General features: G+C 39.6%; 2 protein-coding genes and 1 non-coding gene across 3 annotated transcripts; 2 read left to right on the top strand and 1 right to left on the bottom strand.

Moving 5' to 3' along the window:
- Positions 1-163: 163 nt before the first annotated feature.
- On the top strand, positions 164-7,541 carry CBG22442 (the record flags this gene model as incomplete). Its single annotated transcript, XM_045236754.1, has 11 exons — positions 164-273; positions 318-356; positions 641-1,167; positions 2,200-2,336; positions 2,818-3,681; positions 4,426-4,835; positions 6,545-6,573; positions 6,710-6,887; positions 7,023-7,101; positions 7,318-7,418; positions 7,520-7,541. The coding sequence occupies 11 exons, from the start codon at positions 164-166 to the stop codon at positions 7,539-7,541; spliced, it is 2,496 nt and encodes an 831-aa protein (XP_045097565.1).
- Positions 7,542-7,751: 210 nt separating this feature from the next.
- CBG28271 lies at positions 7,752-7,823 on the top strand. Its single transcript has one exon. It is a non-coding gene (tRNA).
- A 71-nt stretch (positions 7,824-7,894) lies between these two features.
- CBG22441 lies at positions 7,895-12,809 on the bottom strand (the record flags this gene model as incomplete). Its single annotated transcript, XM_045236753.1, has 9 exons — positions 7,895-8,062; positions 8,463-8,652; positions 8,831-8,914; positions 8,964-9,657; positions 10,198-10,318; positions 10,854-11,171; positions 11,494-11,665; positions 12,562-12,654; positions 12,706-12,809. The coding sequence occupies 9 exons, from the start codon at positions 12,807-12,809 to the stop codon at positions 7,895-7,897; spliced, it is 1,944 nt and encodes a 647-aa protein (XP_045097564.1).
- Between the last annotated feature and the right edge of the window lie 966 nt (positions 12,810-13,775).

The following is a 13,775-nucleotide window of genomic DNA, read 5'->3' as shown; positions in this document are numbered from 1 at the left end:
CAGGAATTCGATGAAATTGAATTTACTTTTCGAAAAACCAGTTTCGCGCCAAGGAGCAGGCAAGGCGCACTTGGCGATCCTCCTTGGCGCAATTCTCGTTTTTCTATTTTCGAAAAGATTTTTGACCGATTTTAATTGATTTTTGGCATATTTCCAGTCAAAAATGTCATCTAAATACGCGAAAAAGCGAAAACAACTCGACGACGACACTTCCGAAGCGAGCAGAAGTCGTCGTGACTCGTCCAGATCGCCATCTCCTTCAAGGTCGAAAAGGTGAGATTTTCAAGGTTTTTTCATTGGAATTTTGATTTTTTCAGGTCGGCAAAACAACGAGAACCAGAGAATAATGGAGAGCCGTAAGTTGTTTTCTGCGAAAAAATTCCTTAGCCAAAAAATCTATTTTATGCATTTTTTCTAATTTTCAGCTGGAAAAGTTCAAATATCATGATTTACGGGCAAGATGAGCCTGAAAATAACGATTTTCGTATAAAAAATCTACGAAATTTTTTAAAAATTTTCAAAAATTCAATTTTATTTTCTCAATTTTCAGCTTGAAAGCCGATCATGGCTTCAAAAAATTTGAAAATTTATTCTTTCTGACTGAAAATACTCGGAAAATTCCAATTTCCTCGATTTTCAGTGCCGAATCCATGTCGATCGAGGAGACGAACAAGCTTCGTGCCTCTCTAGGCCTGGCACCTCTGGAAACCAATGATAACAAGGAACGCGACGCCGACGATGGCACCAACGAGAAGATTTATAACGAAGACGGGTTCGAGTTTCGGCATCGAAAAGCCGAGAATCTAGCCGATAAAAAGAAGGAAAAGGAGATCAAAGAGAAGTTGGAAGTGGCGAAACAGAAGAGAGACGTCTACTCGAAAGTGTTGAAAGCCAGGAAGCTGGCGGACTCTGATGATGAGGATGGTGCTGCTGGATTCGTGGAGAGGATGCGAAAAAAGGAAGACGAGGCTAAGAAAGCGGCGGAACGGGCGGCCGCGTTTGATCAGTTGGATGAAGAGCTGGGAGTTAGTGCAACGGTGGAGAAGGCCAGGAAACAGAAGAGACCAAAGGGACCGAAAGGGCCATCGGCCACGGCTGGAATGGTTATTGGGCATGGAAGAGAGGCGTTTGTGGAGGGAGATCAGATTTTGGTTCTGCAGGATAAGGGTTAGTTTTCTTTACAACGGTGTTCCAGGAAAAGCCTTTAAAATCCCTGATTTTCGATCTTTGAAATCAAAAATTGACACCTAAAACGGTTCAAAACTGTGATTGCTCATTTCTTAGTTACAGTAATCCTTGTCAAAATTAATTTTAGAACGCTGGAAATAGCTGAAAATCCCGGAAAAAGCAACCAACATTAACATAAAAGACGATTGCTCATCGTTAGCTACCGTATTCTAAGTTTGGGCTTAAAATCGTCCTAAAACTGAAATTGAGAATCACAGAATTTCAGAATCTCGGAATCTCAAAATTTCAGAAACTCAAAGTCACAGAATCTCAGAATCTAAGAATCACAGAATCTCAGAATCTGAGAATCTTAAAATCTCGGAATCTCAGAATTTCAGAAATTCAAGACATGAATTACAGAGCTTCGGAGGGATAACTGTAATTGAGAAGGAGCAAACTGAGTTTTTGAACGTTCCGAACTATTTCTGAGCTTAAACTAGGATTACGGTAGCTAAAATGGACCAAAATTGATTGAAAACAGGTGATAGCTTATTTTTAGCTACCGTAATCCTGGTTCAAGCTCAAAAATTGTTCAAAAACAGTCGAAACCTGAGATTGCTCATTCTCAATTGCTGTAGCTCCTTTTAAGCTCAGATATCGTCAATTTCAGCCTAAACTTGGATTACGGTAGCTAAAAGATGAGCAATCGTCTTTTTATGTCAATTTTGGTTGATTTCAGCAAAAAAGATGGATTTTCCACTTGTTTTTCCGAGATTTTAAGGCATTTTAAGCGTTTTGAAATTATTTTTGAGCTGAAAATCCAAAATAGAAAGCAATCGGGCCATTTTAGGTCGATTTCGACTACTTTTGAGCTTTAACTAGGATTACGGTAGTGAAGAATGAGCAAGCATAGTTTCAGACCGTTTAAAGGGTCAATTTTGACGATTTTTGATAGATTTAACAACTGGAAAATGGAAAATCTGGGGATTTCCCTCAAAAACTTCTAGAAAAATCTTCAATTTTTGTTTTCAGGAATCCTTGACGACGGTGACGAGGTGCTGGTCAATCCGAACATGCTGGACGACGAGCGACACGTTCGGAATGTGGAGCTTCGGAAGCGAAAAGATCCGAATCGCAATTTCGACGAGGATGTCGATGAGTTTGGCAATGTAAGTGGTTTTGAGAGGTCGAATTTCGGCGGAAAACGGTCTAAAATTGACTGAAAATAGCCTCAAAATTCGCCAAAATTAACTCAAATCGGTCTAGAACGGCCTAAACTAGGCCGAATTGACTGACGAATTGAGTGAAACTATCCTAAAAATGACCTACCAGGACCTGAAATGGACGCGAATAGGCTGAAATTGATTAAAATAGGTTTTTTTGGCTTAAAATGCGACTTTTTGACCTTGAAAATCTTCTAAAACCCTTGTTTCGGAGCCTAATTTCACCCCAAACTCATCTGAAAAAATCGAAAATCCTTCAATTTGCAGCTGAAAAACTCATTTTGGCTCCAATTTGACCCCAAAAGTTGAGAAAAATGCGCTAATTTTTGGCTTAAAATGTGACTTTTTGACCTTGAAAGCTTTGGAAAATGCCTTATTTTGCCTTCAAATTTATCCAAATTTCTCTAAAAACTCCCAAATTTTGCAGCTCAAAAACTTTGGAGTGCTCGCGAAGTACGACGAAACACTTGAAGGCGAACAGAAGAAGCAATTCCGGCTGGACGAGACGGGCGGTGTGGATCTAGAAGAGGAGAAACGAGAGATGGAAGCATTCCGACGCATGAAAATGGCCGGGAAGCGTCTGGAGAGTTTGGAAACCAAAAAATACGAATTGGCCAGCGAATTCTACACCCAGGACGAAATGACACAGTTCAGAAAGGTCAAGAAGGGCAAAAAAGAGAAGAATATCAGGAAGAGGAAGGTTCTGAAGGCGTCAGACTTGGTGCCAGTCGAGAAGGCCGGGCAGAGTTTTGGAAGACGTCGAAGGGATTCTGATGAAACTCAAGACGATAAGGAGAAAGTAGAGGAAGACGTGAAGATGGAGGAAGAAGGGGAGCTTCCGGAAGCGCCAGAAGACAAGAAATGGAAGAAGGCGATGACTGGAAACGGTGTGGATGTGCAACGTCTTCTGAAGCTTCGAGCATCAACACGTCAGAAGGATTCAGATGAGGATTCTGACGATGACTTGATGTTCACTGGAGGCGTGGATCTTACTGGCGTCGTGATTGACGATGACGCTGAAGACGAGCTTCACTCGATTCTGGCGAAGACGCGGAAAGTGAAACAGATTGATGGGAAAGAGGATGACGTTGGGAAACGAGTACAGAGTATGCTGACGAGTCACGGAGGCAAAATGGAACTGGACGATGAAGACGTCAAGCCGACGGTGAAGGAGGGACAACTATTCATCGACTCCACGACGGAGTACTGTAGACACGTGGGAGAAATTACGACGTTGGGAATTGGTGGAAACCGGAATGTCGATGTGTCGGAGGTCAAGAAGGTGGTGAAGGTAGGATTTTGTCCGTTTTCTAGCATAGTTATCATGGCGGCCTAACTTTTTCAAGTTGAATTTTCTAGGCCACCATGCTAAAATGACTTTAAAAAATATTGAGTGAATATCAGATCAAATCTATGTCATTTTATAAGGATGACCTAGAAAACTCAACTTGCGAAAGTTAGGCCACCATGTCTAAATGGCCTAGAAAACACAAAAGGTTAATATCAGCTCATTTCTAGGCCATAAAAGTGGGTGACCTAGAAAACCCATATTGTGAAAGTTAGGCCACCATGTTAAGTGGGGTATAAATGACCTGATATTCACCTTGTTTGTTTTCTAGACCATTCACGATGATGGCCTTAAAAACTCACTATGCAAAAACTAGGCCACCATGTTAAAATGACCTGATATTGGTGTCTTTTCTAGTGTGTTTTCTAGATCAATTGAGCATGATGGCCTAACTTTTACAAGTTGAGTTTTCTAGGCCACCACGTTAAAAATGGACTAGAAAACTCAACTTTCATCGTTGTGAATAGCCTAAAAATAGGCTGATATTAACCTGACAGGTTTTCTATTCACCACAGTGACCTAACTTTCCCAACATCCAATTTCTAGGCCACCATGTAAAAATGGCCCAGGAAACTTACCAGGGTCATTTCTAGGTCAAAACAATCGGTGGCCTAGAAAACTCAGCTTGCAAAAGCTAGGCCATACTTTTAAATCTTACTGAACAAACCCAATTTCCCTATTTTCCAGGAAGAAGTACCAGAGGAGGAAACGGACGGTTTTGAGCAATGGAAACGCGCGAAAGTGGATAAGGATATCAAGGAGAAAGAGAAACGAAAATTTAGAGATCAAGGAGGATGGCTGGCGGCTGGAAAACCAATGGACTCGAATATCCGAATCGATAGTGACGATGAGGATGCGTTGGAGGAGGCGAAGAAGAGGAAATGGTCAGATGAGGAGGATTCAGAAGACGACGAGGAGAAGGACGAGTACGCGCCGGCGCTTGGAAGAGAAGTCGATGTGTCGAAGGGCGTTGGTCAGATGCTCAAGCTGGCCGGACAGAAGGGATATCTTCAGAATCCGAATGCTAAATCGCATTCGGGACCATCGCTGGATCATTTGAAGAACAAGGCATCGCATCGGGTGGATGGGTCTAGATTGTGAGTTTTATGACTGAGATTCTGAAATTTGAAATCAGGAAATTCTGAAATTCTGAGATTCTGCGATTCTGAAATTCTGAGATTCTGAGATTCTGACAAGGGAAGTCGTTTTAGAAAGGGGTTGAGAATTTGCTCGTTTTTTGACAGTGGTTAGTTCACACTCTTGTAAACCTCCTATCAAAATCTGTATATGCACTTTTTCCAAAAATGCTGAAAATTTTCGTCTGAAAGTTTCCAAATCCTTAACCATTGCAAGCCCCTTTTCCCTCTGTCAAAACGCCTCCTGGTGACCTCCAGGGAACACCGTTCACATAAACCCCCGCGCGCAATGTAGTTTCCAGCGGCGAGGTGGCTGAGTGGTTGTGGGCGCGAGTGGTGAAACTGGACGACTGGGGTTCGACTCCTACGTTTTGAAACTATTTTTGCTTTTTTTGAGCGATTTCCTAGGCACCTATTTTCGGCTCCACAATGACTTTCTGCGCGAAATTTCGAAGTTTTCCCTAATTTTCAACTTTGAAAAGGCGAAATCATCAGTTTTTACGAAATAAATATTTTCAAAATTTTCAAAGTTTTTGATCCCATGCGAAATTTTCGATGAAAAAATATTTTCTCGGAAATGTTCATTTTTTGTATGGAATGTGTTTCTGTGAGTTCTAATTAGTTTTTCATGGGGATGTGGTTTATTTTCGACTCGAAATACCTCGAAAAGCCATGATTGAAACGGTTCAAAAAAGAAAGATGACTGTAAATTGCACAGAGATCAAATGGTCAGCCCCGATTTCTGAAAAAAACACATTCCATACAAAAATTGAAATTTTTTGAGCAAAAACATTTCATCGAAAATTTCGCATGGGATTGACCATCAAAAACTTTGAAAATTTTGGAAATATTTACTTTGTAAAAACTAATGATTTCTCCTTTTCAAAGTTGAAAATTAGGGAAAACTTCGAAATTTCGTGCAGAAAGTCATTGTGGAGCCGAAAATAGGTGCCTAGGAAATCGCTCAAAAAAAGCAAAAATAGTTTCAAAACGTAGGAGTCGAACCCCAGTCGTCCAGTTTCACCACTCGCGCCCACAACCACTCAGCCACCTCGCCGCTGGAAACTACATTGCGCGCGGGGGTTTATGTGAACGGTGTTCCCTGGAGGTCACCAGGAGGCGTTTTGACAGAGGGAAAAGGGGCTTGCAATGGTTAAGGATTTGGAAACTTTCAGACGAAAATTTTCAGCATTTTTGGAAAAAGTGCATATACAGATTTTGATAGGAGGTTTACAAGGGTGTGAACTAACCACTGTCAAAAAATGAGCAAATTCTCAACCCCTTTCTGGAACGACTTCCCTTGTGAGATTCTTAGATTCTGATATTCTGACATTCTGAGATCTGGAGAGTTTGGAATTCCGAAATTTCGAGATTCGAGATTCTAAAAATTTGAAATTTGGAGATTCTAAATTTCTGAAATTTTGACATTTTGCATTTTCCAAGTATGTGGACATCTGGACATCCGGAAATACATATTCCCGAATTTATGAATTTTCAAATTCCCGAGGAAACGATTTTTCAGAAAAAAAGATTTCCCGCGGGAAGTGGGCGGAGCCTAAGTTTAGAAGCTGGCAATTTAGGCTCCGCCCCCTGACTCCGCTCACTTTTGAAAAAGATATTGAAGGTCTCAAAATACGATTTTCCAGGAAATCAGGAATCTGTATTTCCAGATGTCCAGATGTCCACAAAAGCGAATTCCGTTAGATTGGACATCTGGACATCTGGATTTGTACTCGAATGAGCAATACATCAGACGTTTCTTGAAAAATAATCTCGAAATTTTTGAATTTCTAGGCAATTTCCAATGATTTTTTTGAAAATCGAATTTTTTGCAGTGACCCAGACGACCGAAACGCCAAAAAAGCGGACCGTCTCCAATCGCAGAATCGTGGTCCAACGATGCCGTTCGCTGAGAAGACGGACTACAAACCAGATGTCAATATCAGTTATGTGGATCGGAAAGGACGTGATATGGATGCGAAAGACGCCTACAGAGAGCTCTCTTATAAGTATGTCATTTTTGAGATTTTTTGGAATTTTGATTTTAGCAGAAATTTGAAAAATTTTGAATTTCCAGAAAATTTCGAAAATTTCAAAATTTTGAATATTTGAATTTGGCGCGCAATTTGAAGAATATCAATTTTCCAGATTCCACGGTCGTAATCCGGGTAAGAAGCAGTTGGAGAAGCGAGCGAATCGTAAGGATAAGGAGGAGAGGATGTTGAAGGTAAGTGGAGGGACATCTGGATGCACAGACACACAAAAATTTGAATTTTTCATTTTTTGGAGGAAAAAAGTGGCGAAAAGTCGGATTTTTCTCCAAACTTATCGCATGAAAATGAGTCAATTTAGTTTCAGACAAAAACTTTTTCGATTTCAAATTTTGAAATTTTCGATTTTTAAAGTCTATGTGACATCTGGATATACAGAAATCCGCTTTCAGACGAACAGCTACGACACTCCGCTCGGAACGCTGAGCAAGCAGCTGAAAAAGCAGAAACAGCTCTCCACACCGTACTTGGTGCTGTCCGGATCCACTGATCAGTGAGTTGATTTTTTTGGAATTTTTCAAATTTACCAGGCTGGCAGGTGCGCCTTCGGCGCGATTTGACCTAGTTTTTTTTACAAAAAATGAATTTTTTCAGCTCGAGCTTGAAGAAGGAGTGAGTCGGCGAATGGATCATCTAAATTCATTTTTTTTTGTCTTCTTTTTTCATGCCCTTTTCTAAAAGATATAAATAAATTATTTTGGTTGTACGCTCGCTTTTTCCACCCAACAAGAAGCTTCTCGTCTGCTTTCTCTGCGCATCTCCTCACGTTTTCTCTCTCGCTCGACGCGTGGTTTATGTACACAAAACAACGCTAGGAGAGACGTGCGCGTTCGTGGTGTAATGGTCAGCATGGATGCCTTCCAAGCATTCGACGGGGGTTCGATTCCCCCCGAACGCAGGTTTCTTTTTTTTCTTTTTTTTGCTTGTTTTTCGGAGTTCCAGACTAAGAAAGCAATAGAAAATAAATTCTCAAAAACCATTCATTATACCTTTGGCAATTTTTCGAAAAACCGGTTCACATAGTTCGACTCCGGCACTTGTCAAATGCACAGCGTTATCGGCATACGTCAGCAGGGTGTCTTTGTCGAATGTCAAATATTTGTCTCCTTTGATGAAGACGTGACTCAAATCGAAGAACTGGAAAAACATTTTTTTGGAAATTATGGAAAATACCATATTTGCTCATAGAAGCCCATCCAATACTTGAACTTTGTGCTCATTTATCTCGATTTCTGTTAAAGAAATCAAAACTCTGTCAACTGTTAAAATGTTTATCATAATATCATCAATATTTTATCAGTTGACAGCTTTCCAATATCTCTCCCAGTAAGCGGGATAATTGAGCTCAAAGTTGACGTATAGATTGGGATTCTATTAGAGCAACTGCGGTATTTTGCATGTAACTTTGTTCATAGACAAGCTACAAATTCATAAATAGCATCATCTTGTAGAACTCTTCAAGTTCTATAGTCTTCTTTTTAGTAGGTCAAAAAATATTAAGCCTGAAACAAGCTAGAGCCCCAAGTACCAAGCTCACCTCACACTTCTTGCATTTGATCTGCGCGAACCTCTCCTTAACCGACCTCATTTCTTCATCAGCTAGTTTTTTGTCCAAATGAAGCGAGTCTAAACTTTCAGGTCTCGTGACCACATAATGAAGAAAAAGGTCAAGAAAGTTCTCATGGTATCTAGGATGGGCGTCTAGAATATACAGCTTTTTCACGAATCTGAAAAATTAGTGTACAATGCACTTTGAGCTCAATTATCTCGGTTCCTATGAGAGATATCAGAAGTTTGTCAACTGATAAAATATTGGTGATAATATGATAAGTAAATTATCAGTTGAAAGATTTTTGACATCTCTCACAGGAACCGAGATAATTGGGCTCAAAGTGGCTGACCTACTTTTCATAAAACGCGATTGTCTCATTTATCTGCTTCACGATTGGATCTTTATGTTGAATGGGTCCTTTGATGTTCTCAATGTACCTAAAATTTCATAAAAAGTTAGATACTATAAAAAATAGGCTACAGTAACCTGGCAATCACAAATAGGACATCCGGCTTGTTCACCTCCACTTGCTCCTTTGAAAATGCCAATGCCTGTTCTGAATCCACCGTATCACCCGAGTAAATTCCATAATTCGCGAAAACGGACATGTATCGAAACTCAGAGTAATTCGAGTGGAATTGAGCTCGCATGGCTTCGACAAGATTCACCACATAGCTATTGCCAAGAACCATAACTGAGATACTTCCATTTCCACGCTGAAAATTATGAGAGTAAGGCATCCATTTCAGTCGGTCGACAATCGGTGACCGCCGACCGACCGCCGACCCGGCCGAGCTGATCAGCTTGGTCGGGTCGGCCGGCGGTTGGTCGATCGATTTTCCGCATCGAATGGAAGCCTTGGTTGTACCCACTGGATATCTACAGTAACCTCCGAGGTTAGCTTTTGGAAATGGTGTCTTTATATCCGTTTCTATACATCTTTGTTTACGAGCTTTCAAATCCCAAACTGATAAAGATTGTTTCAAGTTTTGATCGATAATTTTTCGAGTTCCAGCTGGTAGGTTGCTTTTCCGGAAGCTATCATTTCGAATAGTGTACTGTAGGTAGGCATTGGCGAGAATCAATAAAACAATCAATTTGAATATTCCGACAATTCCCAATTTCAGGTAAAGTTTCTCAAAATAATGATGTAGGGTCATAGAAGCGGTGAATATAGCTACTGCAAGCGTTATTATTCATTAGATGGAATCTTAGAATCTCAGAATCTCAGAATCTAAGAATCTCAGAGTTTCAGAATCTCAGAATCTCAGAATCTCAGAATCTCAGAATCTCAGAATCTCAGAATCTCAGAATCTCAGAATCTCAGAATCTCAGAATCTCAGAATCTTAGAATCTCAGACTCTCAGAATCTCAGAATCTCAGAGTTTCAGAATCTCAGAATCTTAGAATCTCAGAATCTCAGAATCTCAGAATCTCAGGATCTCAGAATCTCAGAATCTCAGAATCTCAGAATCTCAGGATCTCAGAAACTCAGAAGCTTAGAATCACAGAACTTCAGAATCTCAGAATCTCAGAATCTCAGAATCTCAGCATCTCAGAATCTCAGAATCTCAGAATCTCAGAATCTCAGAATCTCAGAATCTCAGAATCTCAGAATCTCAGAATCTCAAAATCTCAGAATCTCAGAATCTCAGAATCTCAGAATCTCAAAATCTCAGAATCTCAGAATCTCAAAACCCAAGATTCCTGAACCACTTACCAATGCAAACCGCGTAGCTCATAATATTGTTTGGAAGAAAAATTGAGATAACTGGCCAGTGCACCAAATAGAGCACATAGGAGATGTCGCCAATGTAGACCAGTGTTTCAGACTTGAAGATCTGTAAAAGATCATGGTGGCCTAAATTTCTCAAGTGTGATTTTCTAGGCCAGCACGGTAAATGGCCTAGAAAACACATCAGTTGACTGTCAGACTATTTCTAGGTCATTTTAGCATAGTGGCCTAGAAAAGTCAACATGTAAAAGTTAGGCCACCACTTCAAAACCTAAAACACACGAGGGGCAAGTCAGGCTATTTATAGGCCATAAAAGTTGGTGGTCTAGAAAATAAATTACAAAAGTTAGGCCACCATGTTCATTAGGCTAGAAAACAAAATAAGCGCATTCTGGGTCATTTTAGAACCATCGACTAGGGGCCCACAATCCAAGGGTACATCGAAAAAGGGTACATCGAGGGTACATCGAGTTCTTAGGGTACATTGGTTCTGAGGGTACATGGGATCTTAGACTGTAAGGCGTTTTAGCCTAAGCCTATAATTTTGAGCAGAAATCAAAATAAAAAACTTTTTCGATGTACTCTTGGATACTGGGCCTCGACTGGGGTGGTTTAGAGACAGATAGTTGAAAAAAAAATACCTGAGCACTCGATTCCTCACAGGCAATTATCATGGCTGTGACTAGAGTCACCAATGGTCTTGCAATTAAAACAAACACTTCTCGTGGGAAAAAACACAGACTCAAAATGAGCAATGAGATTAGTACAATGGCTCTCGACCGTTTTGATGTGACATCTGATCCTGGTAACCTGCTACCTTGAATCTTGCTCCAAAACAATGAACAAAATCCAGCGGAAAATTGCCAAAGTCGGAGGAACATGAAGTGGAATGCAAATCTATCAAGAGCTCTGAAGAAGGCAGCGAACCCAAATACTGTGATTAGTAGGCAGGTAGTGAACTGGAATTCATAACTTTGATTGAATTTATCTGAATTCGTATGAAAGATATCAAAAAAATGTTCAACTGATAATTTGTTCATCATAATATCAGAAATATTTTATCTGTTGACTGATTTTTGATATCTCTCACAGAAATCGAAAAAAATGCCTACCTTCCAATAGTCGTTTCTCAAAAACTGCAAAGCCAAAAATATAAAAGGAAAAAGGAGATAAAACTGCATTTCTAGTGATAAGGACCATAAATGAAGAAACCCATTGATAGAGGATGTTGAAGCAAGAAACTAAAAAAATTTGTTAGAATTTTCTGGTAACTTGGGCTACTTGGTTCATATAATCTCCATTATCTCGAATCACGAGTTGATTGGTAACCAGGAACAACGAAGCCAACGAATATCGATCGTTGTTTTTCCATAGAAAATCTCCTAAAAATAGGCGGACAATCAGAGTGATAAGTAAAATGGCAAGGTAGTATAATGGAAGAATTCGACGAAATCTGAAAGTGTGAAATTTTAGGCAAGCTTTTAGCCGTCAACTTTGAGCTCAATTATCTCGGCTCTTATGAAAGATATCGAAAATTTGTCAACTAATTAAATATTGGTAATTTTATAGTAATTAATTTATCAGTTGACATCATTTTAGTATCTCTCACAGGAAACGACAAAAACTGGCTCAAAGTTGGTTATCGTGATTGCTCTCATTGATGCTCATGCCCGTGAGCTCAACTATCTCGGTTCCAGTGTGTCTTTTCGAAAAATAATTCTCGGGAAATGCCTTTTTCGAGAAATTTTTGAAGAAATTTCGACAAAAATTTCTCGAGAAAATTTTTCGAAAAAAATTCCTTGAGGAATTCCTCGAAAAAAATTTCTCGAGAAATGTGCTAAACAATGTGCGGTGCGGAATTTCGGAGTGTCGTTTGCGACTTTTTTTCAGTTTTTTGTCGTTGCTGACATTGTTTCTCGTTTATTTTGTCTTTTTAAAGACAAAATAAAGGTGGTGGCCTAACTTTTGCAAACTTGGTTTTCAAGGCCACCACTTCAAAGTTAACTAGAAAGCATACCTTAGTCATGGATCAGGGCACTTTTAAGCCATTTTTAAGTGGTGGCCTAGAAAACCAAACTTGCAAAAGTTAGACCACCACTGCGAAATAAATTCGTCTCGAAAAATTTTTCAAAAAATTCCTCGAAAAATTTCTCGAAGTCGTGTCGAAAGGACACACTGCTCGGTTCCTATACGAGATATCAAAAGTCTATCAACCAATAAATTACTTATCATAATATCAGCAACAATTTATAAGTGACCGCTTTTGGATATCTTTCAGGACCCAAGATAATCGAGCTCAAATTTGCAAGCGAGCTTCTACTAGAGGAAAGACGATAGGCTAAAACCAACCTCTTATAATAAAACAGCAAAACGTCTTGGACCCTGGAAATTCTTGAGTGGCTCAAACTTTTAGCCATAAGGAATCCGGAAATGACGAAAAATCTGATTAAAACTTTTTTTTTCAAAAAATTCAAAATCCCATAAGAAGCTTACATATCCACACCTAAAAATCCATTAACAAAAACGGTGGGAGCAAAATGAAACAGTAAAACTGAGAGAATTGCGATTCCTCGTAGGCATTGTATATCTTTTCGCATATTGATTTATAATAAAGAAAAAGGGGGAAAAAGTAGTCGTTCCGATATTCCATGCTTTTCTCTTTTGAGATTAGGATCACAGGAAAAACTGGTTAGTTCGTATTACCCTAATTTCTATTGTACATAGCGTTGGAATATGCATAAAAGTTCTGAAAACGAAAACGTTTAAAAAGAGTATGCGTTTTTGCTCTTTGGGTCCACCGTATCCCTTCACATACACATGTGACCCGGTGACGTAGCTCAGCCGGTAGGACAGCCAATATTTGGGCCACAAGTTCAACATCTCCTGGATGTAGCCCCTTTAAAAAATAAGAATTCCTTTAAAAGCATCCACTTGTTTCTCGTTTTTTGATCATTTGTCCAACGTCACCTTTCCCATATGATCTCTATAGCTATGCCATTAGGATAAGAACGGTTTCATGCCTACACTCAAATACTTTCTTCCAGATCTTTTGATACTCAGTGCTGATGTTATCCTGGGATGCGGAAAACATTGAAAATGTTCAGAAGATCGAGAAGATTTCACCAATCGATGTGGAAAGGGCCATTAATCTCCGAAGGACTGTTTCCTATAGGTGCTCTTCAATTAGAGGGATCCTTTTTTGAAATTTTTCTAAAATTCTGCTCAGTTGATCCAAGCGTGCATTTTTTCCGAGCTATTATTTGAAGTCTATCTAGCAAAAGTGGAAGTCCCTTCAATCAGAAATGGTCTTCTAAAAAACTATTAAAAGTACGAAAACTTTTGCCGTCATTAGGGTGCAAAGAAATCGTACAAAATCCTCAATTTGAGGGTAATATCAATTTCGTACCCCTACCCCCTCCAAATTGTGGATTTTTTACTTCCTTGTACCCCGGATTTGTTGTACCCTTGAACTACGTGCCTCTTAACTATCGTTTGTTTGTTACATTAGCATCTTATAATCTGGAAATCGTTGATATGCAGAACTGATTTGAAATTCAAATGAA

The sequence above is a fragment of the Caenorhabditis briggsae genome (genome assembly GCF_000004555.2).
Source record: "Caenorhabditis briggsae complete genome, chrV, whole genome shotgun sequence".
In the NCBI taxonomy this organism is placed as follows: domain Eukaryota; kingdom Metazoa; phylum Nematoda; class Chromadorea; order Rhabditida; family Rhabditidae; genus Caenorhabditis; species Caenorhabditis briggsae.
The sequence above is the reverse complement of the archived record's forward strand: the minus strand, read 5'-3'. Positions and strand labels throughout refer to the sequence as shown.